The sequence below is a fragment of the Pleuronectes platessa genome, chromosome 21 (genome assembly GCF_947347685.1).
Source record: "Pleuronectes platessa chromosome 21, fPlePla1.1, whole genome shotgun sequence".
Classification (NCBI taxonomy): Eukaryota; Metazoa; Chordata; class Actinopteri; order Pleuronectiformes; family Pleuronectidae; genus Pleuronectes; species Pleuronectes platessa.
The window spans coordinates 10,928,619-10,942,880 of NC_070646.1; the positions used below are offsets into that span (position 1 = coordinate 10,928,619).

At 41.5% G+C, this 14,262-nt stretch overlaps 1 protein-coding gene across 3 annotated transcripts in view; it reads left to right on the top strand.

Moving 5' to 3' along the window:
* mpp2b (MAGUK p55 scaffold protein 2b) overlaps positions 1-14,262 on the top strand; it is a 35,835-nt gene that overhangs the window by 14,800 nt on the left and 6,773 nt on the right. For 2 of the 3 annotated variants that reach the window (XM_053414170.1, XM_053414169.1), the window contains 4 exons: positions 3,835-3,935; positions 11,311-11,463; positions 11,724-11,879; positions 13,135-13,362. In XM_053414170.1, the coding sequence (XP_053270145.1) occupies positions 3,835-3,935; positions 11,311-11,463; positions 11,724-11,879; positions 13,135-13,362 (638 nt within the window). Of the gene's footprint in view, positions 1-3,640; positions 3,732-3,834; positions 3,936-11,310; positions 11,464-11,723; positions 11,880-13,134; positions 13,363-14,262 lie in introns of those variants that run through there. The other variant, XM_053414171.1, reaches the window with a different exon arrangement.

Consider the following 14,262-nt stretch of genomic DNA (forward strand, 5'->3'; position numbering starts at 1 on the left):
AAGGGCGTTAGGAAAGTGCATACCTCCGCCAAGGCTGATGCTCTTTCTCCCAAAGTTAAAGGAAGTTAAAGAAAAATCCTGTATCCGCCTGTTTATCTTGATCGGTGCCAACATGTAATGGGTTCTTCCTTTCATGGAAATATGGGTTGAGTAGTTCTTGCATAATCCTGTATAAACAGACAAACAAATGGTACCCGGATGATCTCATACCTCTGCCATGGCACATTCAAGCTGCACCAAATTAAACATATTCATAGATATCAGTTAAATATTCCTGATTATTCTTAAAAATTACTGCATTATTCCCCAGGAAAACTGACCATGCTGATAGATGCATCTATCTTGCAATGTTAAAGAATTGTTTTTTTATTTAAATTCTTCCTCGTACCATACCCCACCCTTCCACCAAGTTCCAATAAAATCTGTTCAATCGTTTTTGCATGGTCTTTGCTAAAACACAGACAGCAATGCAGCATAACCTTTTTGGTGGAGGTAATAAAGTAGATCAGATACCAAAGTTTAGATCTAATTGTTTGTTGTGATGTAGGGCTTTGATTTCTCAGGGAATAATTCACAAATCTTATTGAAATAAAACAAATTGGCGTATTTAGGTGACTGATCTTAATGAGTTTGTACAATTTGGTGCAGATCCCAACAAAAGTCTGGATCTGGTGTTTTTAAATGTGGTTTCATGAAGAGACTGTTGGGCCTTGGCAGAGATATTTAATCTACTGAGTGCCTTTCAAGGTGCCTCTTTGCTTGCATCTTTATTTTAAGACGTGAAGTTTATGTCAGTAAATATCTGCAGGTCAGACTGTTTTGATAGCCAGAGACTGGAAGTGTTGTCAGCTGCACACTGCACTCCTCTGTGCGAAAGACCCCATGGGGCTTCAGCGTGGAGAGAGTATCTCTCATATCTCTCCCTCCATTTTCAACCCTCCCTCAGCTCCCCCCCCCCCCCCCCCCGCTCCCCCTGCTCCCCCCTCTCCCCAACTGCCGCTCCATAGCAACAGACAACCTTCAATAAGCACCGGCTAAGAGGTTGTTGTTCCCCCCCGCTGTGCTGTAAGCACAAACAATAACTGCCCACGGCATTGAGTTTAATTGTAACTCTCCTTGGAGGTGAATTGCCACTCAGATGAGACTTACTGCTTTTGACTAACCGACAAAAGCACCTTTTAATTTGGTTTCCTTGTGATTACATGTCGGTGTTTGCACCGTGGTAAAATACGCTGTTTTTCTGGGATTGTTTGTTGGGAGTTTATACAGAGGGCCACCACTGTTTGTGATATTACTGCAGATTTCAGCGGAATGACACAGTACTGGCAAAGTAGATCTCCCACCCTCTTGGGAACTTAAGATTTTTGTCATGATTATCTCTCTGCTCCAGTGGGACTCCCCTGTCTCTGTAAATCCAGCTGACCCACAGACGGAGAAAAATGCTGTAAAAACAAGACTCGTTCAAGTAGGGGAAGGGCTTTAAGTTTCGCAGCCTTTCCCCAGAAGAGTGGGCTCTGAGGCGTACACGACGGACATGTACTGTAGCTGCGCCTCTGTCTACACACCTGAGTCCCTTTTGTGCTCTTAAGCCATCACCTGCTTAATGGAGTTCTCTCATGGTATCAAATTACAGGGTATAATGTGGGCAGTTTACGTTCACTGAAGCGAAAAATGACTTCCACCTGAGTTCTCACACCGCTCCCCAAATATATACATGTGACTTTCTCGCCGAAATGAGACACGAGCAGCAGGAAGATAAATACGGTTGGTAATAAAAGAAGCTGTTGGGTTCTGGCTGTGCAGTTTTATTGGAAGTTTATTCAGGCTTATGCAGGGGAAGCTGTCTTTGACAGTGGCAGTGTACAAGATGAGATACTGCACCTGAATTCTAAAGAGGACGTTATTTTCAAGATATAGTCGCAGTTTGACGAGGAAGGAATAAAGATGGTATCTTAGCCTGACATCCGGACCTCTTCCTGTGTGAACTTTTGACCTGCACAGCCCTGTTGCCTTTGCTTTGACACACGCCAGGGAAAACGAGGGGAGGAACCCTATTTATCTATAGATGTAGAGAGAAGAAAGGCAGTAAGACCCAAGAAAGAAAGAGGACAAGTTGGATTTTTTATAATCTCTATGAATAATAGAAGGACCCTTGGCATACTTTGCACTGGAAAAATGGGTATTATTCTGCAGTTCTTTTTCACCGTCTCTTTATCCCTTTGTAAAGAGAAAGTGATCAGTGAAATGTAAATATATTGATAGAGTGTGGACATTCAGGGAAAGAGTTCAAGTATCCTGAAAAGTAGAGATGAGCTGACATCAGCTTAAGGCTCAACGTGGCAGCAACACTAACGTGGAGCTGTGGTGATTACACAGAATTATGCAGGACCTGTAAACCGAGCCGGCCGGTCCTCTGTCATCTGCCAGGTACACATCTGGTAACTCTTCTGACAGAGCAGAGCTGGTGTTAGAGGGAAAACAAGACTTCACAGCGGAATTGTGTAATTATTAATTGAATTTACTTATCAAATTATTCAGAGAGGGGGCAGATGGACTGTGTAATCACTGAGGTCGTCTTCCTCTGGCCTTCTTGCCTTCATATCTCTCTGTCTTTTGATCTTTTTCCGGAGTGGAAGACATGTGTCTTGTTTTCATGGTTGTGCAGTAATTATAGATGTAGAAACATTCGATACCAAATATAGTTCTGCACTTCTCGAAATATATTAGCACCATCATCACATCAATTTTATAATGAGGCTATACCAGTAGTGTAGCTGGAAAAACTAAAAGTTTCCCATCGCTTAGATGAGGAACATGGTAAACATGTAAACATCAGCATGTTATCATTAGCGTGAGCATATTGTCATGGTAGTGATTACATTTACTTCAACACACCACTGTCACTAATGGCCTCACAGAACTACTAGCACGGTCGTGGTCATTTGGGGCTTTTGTGCCATTGCTCTATTATTGAAAGTCATCATTATTCAGTGTCTTGTGTCTCATAGGAATGTGGTGGATGGTCTGTCAGGATAAAGAAATTGGGTTATTAGCTTTGGAAATAAAAGCGTTGGTGTTGTGTCCTGTGAATAGAAATGCTCACTCCTGTGACGGTCCCATCTGCTGTAATTAATGCTGCTGGCAGGAGATATCGGTGTGTTCTGCATCTTAATTTATCATATAATAAAGTCCGCTTTAAAGCTAGACTCAACATTTCTCGACCTCCATTGAGTTGTTGACATCACCTTGCTTCCGCTGATTGATTGGTCATTTCATGTGGTGTAGCAGTTTGATTTGACATCTTTTGAGATACGGGTGTGTGTGTGTGTGTGCGTGCATGAATTTATTTTATGGGCTTATCACCGATTCCGCTCCATGAATCAGCAAAACAGGGAAAAATAAACTGCATCATTGCCTTTGCCATATTCACATTTATTCCTAGCCAGTCTGCCAAGTGCACTTTAGTGCCGGCATCCAATCTGAAAAATGGGGAAAATGTTTATTTTCTCTGCAACTTCAGAGACTTAATCGTGGTTTCAGATGGAATGTGTTTGTTTATGAACCTGTGTGTAGAAGGGGGGGAGAGAGAGGAAGTTGTGGGAGAAAGATTCTGTCGCTTCTGTCAGACTTGAGAGGAGGGCGAGTGACAGAGGTTGATTGCCTGGGAAAAAGTGGAAGGCAGCTCCCATTCCCTCTCCCTCCTTTCTTTCAGCCATGTAGTGTGAACTATAGTAAGTGCGCCTTCTGCGAGGTGATCTATTTAGTTTCCCATGGGTCTCTGTCGAACAGGGAGTGAAGTGAAATAAACTGTTCTTTCTCTCTCTGTGTGTGTAGCCATGCATCAGGCCCTGGACACACTGAGTGACAGCACAAGCTCTACAACCGCCAACGACCTGGACCTCATCTTCCTGAAAGGCATCATGGAGAGCCCTGTGGTAAGAACAACTTCATCTAGTGCACTGTAAAATGAAGGGGTGTGTGTGTGTGTGCTGTGCAAAAATAAGTTTGTAATGGACCAGCTAAGGACAAATATCTATTTTTATATAAATTACAATTAGATTGCAACCACACGGGCTAGTTATATTAGTTTGGATGCCAGTTGATATAACCACTCCAAAGCTATGTTTATGTGTTGCATGCATGATACACTTTTGAATTTGTAAATAGGCAATGCAGTCTTGCATTTTGCATTCATGCCTCAACATTAGCATTTGTTCAACAGGGATTCGTGATGCAGAACAAATCATAATATTTTCCTGCATGATGAGAAGCTTTATTAAAACAATTGCTCCAAAAATAGAAACTTAAAATCCACCACCACTGTTGCATTTAAAATGACATTTTCTGCTTGCAAGAATTATACCCCCCCAAAAAACTGATTAAATTCATCAAGTGCAATTACATTAGCATCTTAATGCCGTACTTCATTGTTTTTTCATAAATTGGATATGAAAATCAAAGAGCCATCTGGTTTCTTATTATCTCTCTGTATCATGCTGTAGAGACATACAAAAAACGACAACACAAATGTATAGAGGCGAATCTTCAGAGGCGCTAATGTTATTGACAATGCTGTACAAACTTAAAGCCAGATAATAGACATGGCACCTGGCTCTTGTAACTGAATCTGAGTGTTTCTATGAGGGCACAGATTGGTTTATTGAATAGTCTGTTGAATGTGGTTGTCATCCTGATACAAACATTCTGAGAAATGTCTTTTCAGCATTTGCTTGGCATATAACAATATTGAGTGAGACAATACAGCAAAAAGCATCTTTGTTTTTATTGGACTCTGAACATTCCCACCCGTCAGTCATTTTAACAGGGCAATGAGCAAAAGGTTGAAGCAGCAGTCAGTTAGCTTCACAGTTTTCCTCCATGAGGTTGTCAAGCTGACAAGTACTTTATACTAATATGTACTCATGCCTATTATTAGGAGAGAGACCACTGACAGTTTTCCCCATTAATTATCTCGATTGGCAGCCCGCCATATTCCAATTTATTCTGCCACAGTTTCACGCTGAATAAAAACCAATGTTTACACTTCTCATATTAACAGAAGAGATCTCGAGCTTGATGTTCCGCTCCGTGGCTGCATGTTATAGCTGTGTGAAGCACTATCTGCGGCACCATTTGCAGCGCGCTCTATCGCTCATAAAGGTGTGACCCCCCACTCAGACACCCATAGTAGTCACATACCCTTCTGATGCAGGAATTTGTCATTCACTCTCTGTGCCACCTAAACCACTTCCATTAGACTGAAGGAGGATTTCCAGTGTAGATACCAACGTGGATTTTATATATATGTGTATTGTCCTTTCGTTGTATATGTGTAAGAATGAACATGGTAAATTTATAAATCCATGTTGCAGTTTTACAGAATTCTCTTGGAAAGTCGGCCAGACTTTGGATCAAAGCTATTTCTGTGTGAAAGCTAATGAGTGAAGTAATTCCAAGGACATTATAACTTTATCCAAGAAAACTCTGGCATCTTTTAAACAGAAATATGTGAAACCAGCAGCTTTAAATCAGGAAATATTTTTCGTAGAGCTGATTTAAGTCAATTACACTCTGTTAGTTTCTTCTCTCAACAGAACGTCTACGTTAAGCTTGTGTCTGGACTTTGGCCTGAAACTATTTAAAAGTTTTAAGTATTCAAATTAATGTAGACAATTGTAATCTGTTTATCAAATTACTTGTGTTATTGCTGAATAACCTTAAACCCAATCCTCCGCACTCTGACGGTGCATCTCTCTTAGTTACACTGAAGACTTTATTAGACTCCTACAGATTCCCAGAACCACTTCGGAAGTACATTATCTGCGTGGAAGCAGATGTTTGAATCTAATTTAAAACTTCTCCTAGTGTAAACTCCCTTTTATGAAACTGATCCAAGCTAGTGCTTCATATTTACACGGAGGAGAGCGATGTCATTGTTTGCAGAGTGCTGCTTTCTGCTGTGACGAGTGAAAGAGCTTTGCAGTGGAAGAGTCTTGTCAGAGTTTCATCCTACTTCTCTCCTGTCAAAGTCTTCTTCCCTTCACTTCTGGCCAAGAATAGTTTCTAAAGCCTTTTTAAAAAATGATTTTCAAAACACGAAAGAGAAAGAAAAATACACTGCAGTGCATCGCAGAAGACGGCAAGGACAAACAAAAGATGCAGTTTATACCCTCAAAGTCATTCTTCTTTTAATTTATGCTGACAACAGTCATTAGTATGGATAACCACATTCATCTTTTCAAGATTGCACACTTGCTGTTAGTTGAGTTTCACTGAGTTGGAAGCTGCTTGTGGCCACGAGGCTCCTCGTGTCCAGGAAGATTCATCGGTCTGCGAGCCTCTTCTCACACTCAGACAGGGCCGGAGGTGAAGAGCTGTGCAGGGTCGTTCAGTAATTCAAAGGCTGTTGTGTTCAGGAAATTTTGGAGATGAACTATCCACAGGGAACAGTAAGGGAGTGCTAAAACAAAAAACTCCCATATTGCTGAAAACACAAGCTCTGGAGCTCCTTTCAATTCGCATTTTCTCGCTCTCTCGCCTTCTATTGCTTTCTTTGTTTTATAGTTTGTGTTCCACACAGTACTGATGGATCTTTCCTCTGCAGAAAACTGCATATTGTATTTTCCTTTAATAGTGGCTGTGGGCTTTTTTTTTTCCTCAACTGCAGAAGGCTTTTACTTGGGTCTTTATTTATTTCCTCTGTTTAATAAGCACAATTGGTCATAGTGTAGTAGCAAGCTTGTTTTGTCTTCAATTGTTAAAGTTCCTGTATTTCATATTAAAACCAACATTTTAAAGGTGAAACATTTTCAGGCATGGAGAACAACAGTCAGTGGAGAATAAAGTACGACAAAGCTACACACATAGCGACTGAAACATTATAATAATACTTAGATGACTAATCCACAACAAGAAAGTGTGAAAATAGCATGACTATATTGTTGGATTTATTAAATTAATAGAATATAAAATGTACATTATGCTGTTGGCACATCAATTAATTTAATCGCCCCCATTGTTTTGCCCGGCCTGTGTTTGGAGAGCTGTCCTTTATTTGTTTATGTCAACCACGTCCCTGCAATTATTGCAGACCTGGCCTTTAACTGACTGCCATCCTTTCTTTTAATTCTGAAAAATACAGTATGTGAGTGTACATGCGTGCCAGAGCATGTTGCTGGTGTTTGTTTTTATTCTGAATGTCTGAGGCAGAAGCTACCGGTGTATTGATGAGCATTCTCATGAATATTGAATGTGCTGATGCAAGCTGTGAGTAAAGATGCTCCGCTGAAGGGTGTGAAAAAGGGTTTGCAAGACGATGGCTTCTCGTGGATCTTTAGACACTGGATGAGCTGAGTGAGAAAAAGACAGGCTAACACAGGGGCGGAGTAAAGGGACACGCATGCAATTGTGGATATGGTGACTTCAGTGAGTTGTGCTAATTGCACCACACTCACTCCTACAAACCCACATTTCTGTAATGACTCTGAATGATGATTAGTCTCACAATGTGCAGATATTAAGAACAGGCGTTCTCATGCAAAAAAGTGCTCCATTAATGTCTGATATGACTGTGGCAGAGGCTCAGTGATTGGCTCTGTGTCTCATTGAGTAGAGAGGGCTATTGAGGCTTTTAGGAAAGTTAAATGACCTGACACTGCTTTTAGTTGTGTTCCCTGTGCTTTTGAGTCCAGCTTCCAATCATCACATTTTACATATTCACACTATAAATGAGAAAATGTCTTTTGTAAAGTAAAATAATTTTGTCCAAAACCATCAATTCGGGTTTTATACAAAACAGCTTGTGAAAAACATTTTTGCAAATACGTATCTGCCAAGCAAGAAACAATTATTATCCAGTTTCCTGCCAGTTATTGACATTTAGCTGAATGCTTTGACACAGAAATCATAATGCTTAAATAGCTTGTGTTTATATTCTGTAGTTCATATCATTCATTGTGGACGTGGTTCTCAGAAAAAGGGTCCAAGTGCACAACCCAGCACATCCAAACAGCAACAACATTAAAACAACAGTGTTAAATGTGGTGGCTTTCTAGGCTTAACACCTCACAAAGACAAAGTGGAGACTTTTTTAATAAAATTTATTTAAAAAGTAAAAACAAGAAACTAGAAAAGACCAGAATATCATGGAAGTGGAGGCCTCCCTAAATACAGACCAATTGATTAGCATGATGAGGTCCAGTTTATTGGAAACTAGAGAGAGACAAAGGGTCTTATCCTTATTGTCAATTAAAAAGCCTGTTCCTGCTTGTGGGTGAAGAAGGACGAATGGTGCACGAATGATGCAAGACCTGCTGATGTCTTTTTCCATATCCTGCATCTCAGGAACTGACACTTGGGGGGCAAGGTGCCAGAGAGGAGGTCACTATTCGAGCAGAAAATCCTGGTATTTAAGCAACACCTTACAGGCTCTGGACTCAATAGAGGAGGAACTAGGGAATGAGGACAGAGTGTTTCTCAGGCAGACAGCATGACAGTGCTCACTCCAGCCTAAAATCAGTCCAGTAGCCCATTTGGGGATTGTGTTTAGCTACCCAGGGGTTACCAAGGATGACTGGAAGTTAAGAGGCATGAATCAAGTGACTCTTGGCCAGTCAGATGTTAAAAACACAAAATGTGCTGCGAGCTTGCTGACGAGTGAAGTCAAAATGTGACACACACAATCGGAGGCCAAAAAAAAAGCGAAAAAGAAACAGCAGAGAACACTGTAAATGAAATCGCATACACCAAAAATGGTATATTCCGCATACGAATGCTGCCACCTTGCGCATTTCGAGAGAGACTCTGTCTAGTTTATCGATTGTGAGATGTAGACGTGGAGATCCCACTGACACAAATACTTGACCAATCCGCTGTCAATCATGATGTTTCACCCCATTTCTATTGCATCAAATAAGAAAAACCACCTTACCAGAAAAGAGAGCACCTGAACATGCATCTGTGCCACAACAGAAACTATATTTGAGAAAAATGTATTTGACGTGCCAGGATTCATAATCTACACTTCAGCCAGCCACTAGGTGGGAATCAAGATGATTTGGCCTCGCTACAAGAAAATGAAAGGAGCAGAGAGGCTATGGTCAAACATCTGACCCAAAAAATGTGAGGAAGCCACAATAAGCTTAATTGTTCTTTATTTATCAAAAATACATGAGTGAGATTATATTGTATTTTATTTACACATTGTGAAGATTTTGAAGGTCTAGAAGACTAAAACGGAAAACTCCTGCAGCAATATCTCATAGAGAAATCAAACACAATTACAACACAGCTTTCGCTTTTGCCTTAAGAACAGCAGTGCTCATTAGCCTTTATTGCGGAAATTAGCGGAAGTGTCTTGTAATTACAATAGATAGAATTTTAGAAAGATTGTCTTGCAATTGGCTGAATAATTGTTGAATAATTGCTGTCAATGATAGGCTGCATATCAACAGCCTCAATCTCCTTTCAGCTACACTATTTAATGCATAATAGGACTCAGCACAGCATGTTTATCTCAGTCATTTTACATTTCCATTTTATGTAACCAACACATTTAAAACGGACACATTCCTTAGAAATGTTGTAGGTCGTGTCCTTGTTTTTCTAAGCAGTTTAATCATATAGCGAAGGGTCTGTGCTGGCAGGTTGTCCAAAGTACCTGTGGCTGACAGATCGCTCCCCCGGGTTACAAAGAATTCTGCCAGAACCACCAAATGAGCAAACTGCTGCTGCAGTACCATGAACTGTGTGTATTTGTTTGTGTGTAAGTGTGTGTGTGTGTGTGTGTGTTTTTTTAATCCATTTGCAAAAAGCTTTGTCTGTGCTGGTATCTGTGCTATGCATGTGTTCATGTGTCCATGTGTGTGTAATTTAAGTGAGGAAGTGTGTACATGCAGGAAGTTGCGTGTGTGTGTGCGTGTGTGTACAATATCCTGACTCTCAGCAGGGATTCTTCCTCTCCTCCTGAACAAACAAACATCATGGCTGCCAGATTAGTTTGTAGTCCCACCAGACGGATCCTCTGTGGGATCGCCTGATAATGTCAGCCTTCAAATTCAACATCACTTGGTGTGACGTTGCAACTGGTGCCACTGTAAACTCTGTACATCAGTTAATCTGCTTGTTGTTCGGAACATGGTTGATATGTAATTAAATTCTGTGGGCTTTGGCAGGCTTGGCTTAAAGGTAGGGTTGGTAAGTTGTTTCTGAAACAAATTTTGAAATTTTTTTTACGTCCTGATAAAATCATCTGGTAAATAGATAAGAAAACATGCTAGTGTCAGAAATTCTAGCTTTCATATAAGGTGGCATAGAGGTGAGCAAGGTGGTTAGATTCACGGTATGGCCGGGGGCTTTCTTTGTGGAGTTTGGCTTCCTCCCACAGTCAAATCATGTGAAGATTGGTCAGATTAAGTGGAAACTGTAAATTCTCCAGGGGAGGAACGGTGGTGTGGTGGTCAGCACTGTTGCCTCACAGCAAGAGGGTTCAAATCCCGGTCTTTCTTTGTGGAGATTGCGTGTTCTCCCTGTGTTTCCATGGCATTGCTCCAGTTACTCTGGCTTTGTCCCACAGTCCACAGGTTATTGGCGACTCTACATCGTCCGTGAGTGTGAATGGTTGTTCATATGTTGGCCCTGTGATAGGCTGTTGACTTGTCCAGGTTGCACCCCCCGCCTCTTTCTCAATGTATAGATAATGAATGGATGGATATTTTTACCTAGAATCAAACTTTTTACACTTAATAGTTTGTCAAAATAGTTTGAGCAGAAATGTCACAAACTGAAATCCAGGTCTGTGATTGGAAATGCCTCAAAACCAGACAGGAAAGTTTGAAGTTATTCGTTTGTATCTGTGACCTTGGACCAGCGGTGTCCAATAAGCAGAGGCGCCTCAGTCCTCGGCAGCAGAGGAAGGGAAAGTGAAAAATGAATGTTCCCTGAAATATTTATCTCGCACAGCACACTCAGAGAAAAAAAACTACAGGGCCAAAGACTTGACTCAAGTTTGTGCTTTATTTTCTTGGTTTTCAGTCAGGATTTATGAGTGCACACTGTGCACATCTGGCTGCTTTTGTTGTTTGCTCCTGTGACCTTTTTATATCAAACAAACCTGCAGAGGTCAGAAAACATTGCATTGTAACTTAGCCAGGTGCTGTTCACCGAGAAGACGTGCAAATGGAACCAAAAGTTATAAATTCCTTTCTAAAGCCGATAGAATATCTTACTTTTTGAAGCAGAGACAATCAATCATCCCTGGCTTCTATGATGGGAGCGCTAAGTAATATCTGTTTTCCATTCTTTGAATAACAGGCCCATGAGCGATTCGAGGAGCCCAAGCTGGAGGCTGTGAGGGACAACAACATGGAGCTGGTTCAGGACATCCTCAAGGATCTCGGGCCGCTCGCAGAGAGGAGCCAGGCAGCCGACGAGCTGGCCGACATCCTGAAGGAACCCCACTTCCGGGTAGGGATGACAGAACTTACATCTCAGAGCAAACGGTAGCTTTAATAAACAGGAGCCAGGAAAACAAATCTTGGATTACTTTTCAAAGTGAGGTTCACGCTTAATGATGGGTGCTGTGCCCATATGGGTTTAATTGATTCAGAGCTACAGTAGTGTCTGTATTATGGTGATTGAGACCATGTAATTTGTGAACGGCAGCATGTTGCCAGCTCTTTCATCATCACCGGTGATGTTTGTGTGGCCTTTCGTCCCGCTCACAGTCGCTGCTGGAGACCCACGATTCTGTGGCCTCTAAGAACTATGAGACCCCTCCTCCCAGCCCCTGCTCCTTCATGGACTCAGCCCTCAACAACCAGCCGGTGCCTCCAGACGCAGTAAGGATGGTGGGGATCCGAAAGGTGTCCGGTGAGCACCTGGTAAGTCTGCTCAGTTTAATGCTATATATCAAAACAATTACAAAATGCCTCGTTTGATGACATTGTGAAGCAGCGTGGGAGATAAAAATCGACCTGAAACCAATTAGATGCAAATCCTGTTTACGGTGGAGGTTAGGTATTAAAGATTTAGTGACGTTTTGCAGCAAACGCTCTTGAATCAGCATGATCCATTACTATTGACCAACACAAATAGTGGAAGGAAAAAACTTCCGACTGGCTAACTGGCTAGCAGTGTGTCTTTCCTTTTTCATTTGTCCCAGAAGTTAAAGCAGAGATGGGCAAAGCATTGTGTAAAGTGGACATAAAAACAGTGATATGTCCAGTAACCTTGTATAGAATTGAGGATTTCTCTGGGTTTGAGACAAGTCAGCAATTGTTGTATATTGTATTTCTGTATAGCTGCACATTTCAATTATTTAAGTACTATAGAGTTCCTCCTGTTAATTGTAAACTCCTCCTCCGTAAAAAATGTAATTTATGGATCGGAAGAAGCACATGCACTCAGTGCGATTGGATTATTTCATTGCTTGTTTAAAGGAGGAATACGTCAGATTGATCCTGTTTTGTAGCTCAAACCGGAAGTGATTTATTGCATTAGGTTGACATGTTGTTAATTTACACCATAGACCAGGTGCTCTATTCTTTTCTAAATTCAGACTCCCTGACGCCGCTTTGTAAAATCATTCTTATATTTCTGGAGGGTTATCAGACACATAACTCCTCTCAACAATTGTTGTTTATCTCAGGTGAGGCAGCATAAGTGGACTAGCCTTGGTCAACAAAGCAAACTCACCTTTAAGTGTATCTGTATTTAATCCTAAATACCTACTTAAAGGAACAGTAGGGAATGTTTGCAGCCAGCATCTAGTGGCCATTACACTAATTAGTTGACGACATGTTGGGATCAGCTTCATTCTTCAGCCATTACAGGTTCTTGGCATACACTGTGCAACCACCTCACACTATATGAGGAAATTGTCTGATAGGTGAAGCCAAATCTCACGATTTATGTGTTCACACTCTACAGTCAGCTCATCAGACACAAACTGGCTGCTTACACTCTACATTGCTGTCAGCCTCTCTGGTCCAGTGTCGAACAAGAAGAAGTCAAAATGTGTTGGCTAATAGTGCTAACAGAGGAGAAAAGCGCTGCCTTGATCACTCATGTCATTCTGTGCCGAAGACTGAAGATATTGCAAAATTTTGGATATTTGAACTGTGTCCGTTTGCATAGGGAGTGACATTTCGGGTAGAGAGTGGCGAGCTGGTGATTGCCAGGATCCTCCACGGGGGCATGATCGACCAGCAAGGTCTGCTGCACGTGGGCGACATCATCAAGGAGGTGAACGGCAAAGAGGTGGGCAACGACCACAAAGCGCTCCAGGAGATGCTGAAGGAGGCCAGCGGCAGCGTGGTGCTGAAGATCCTGCCCAGCTACCAGGAGCCACACACACCGAGACAGGTGGGCCATTAGCATACATGAATCAAGGCAACACATGGTGCTTCTCATCTGTGCAGTCACACAGGTTTCACACACTGTTACAACTTGTACCAACCACTATAGCACCAATCTCCTGTCATTGTCACATAGCTTATGATGTGCTGTGTGCCAACAACCTATCAATAGAAAATATCCAAAAAGTTGTGTGTCTGGACATTTTCTGGAGTTTGATTTTCACATATGAAGAGCACAGCAGGATATAGACCAGGTCAGACACATTCAAAACGACAGATACATATTTTTGGAAGATTCATACGAGGGGGAGGCAACTGTGTTAAACATGCAGGAGGCAGAACATGACGTATAAACTCTGCTGATGTTATGACATCGACATCGGCGTCACACCTTATCACCAAATATCTCTTGAATCTTGTAGACTTCCAAGTTGTAGATATTTTCCTGCTGTATTCTCACATGGACATTTTTCTGGCAGGGAGGGTTTTGGAAAATGCCAGGAGCAATTAAATTAAACATTTGCATTCTAACACACAGCACATCCAGAAAATAAAATGTTTAGTTACAGTAGAAATGTTCCGGAAAATGTCCTGAGCTCAGATTTGTCTATCTGATATAGGATGCATGACTTGCACATCACAACCGTGTGAATGATGGACTGTGAGAGAGAAGGTAAAAGAAGGAGGGAGGATGGAAGGGGAAGAAAGAGAGGAGGGGGGAGATTTAGTTTGTATTTAAGCTTGGGTTTGCGCTGAAGACGTCACCTGTGTTTGTTAGCTCTGTGGTGCATCTAAAAATAGATCCATCTGTGTAGCTGGCCACTCTTTTATTTTTGTCCTAGTGTTTTCCTTTAATACTTGTTTCACTGTAAATTACAGTCCACACAATCTGCTTGTTTTTAATATT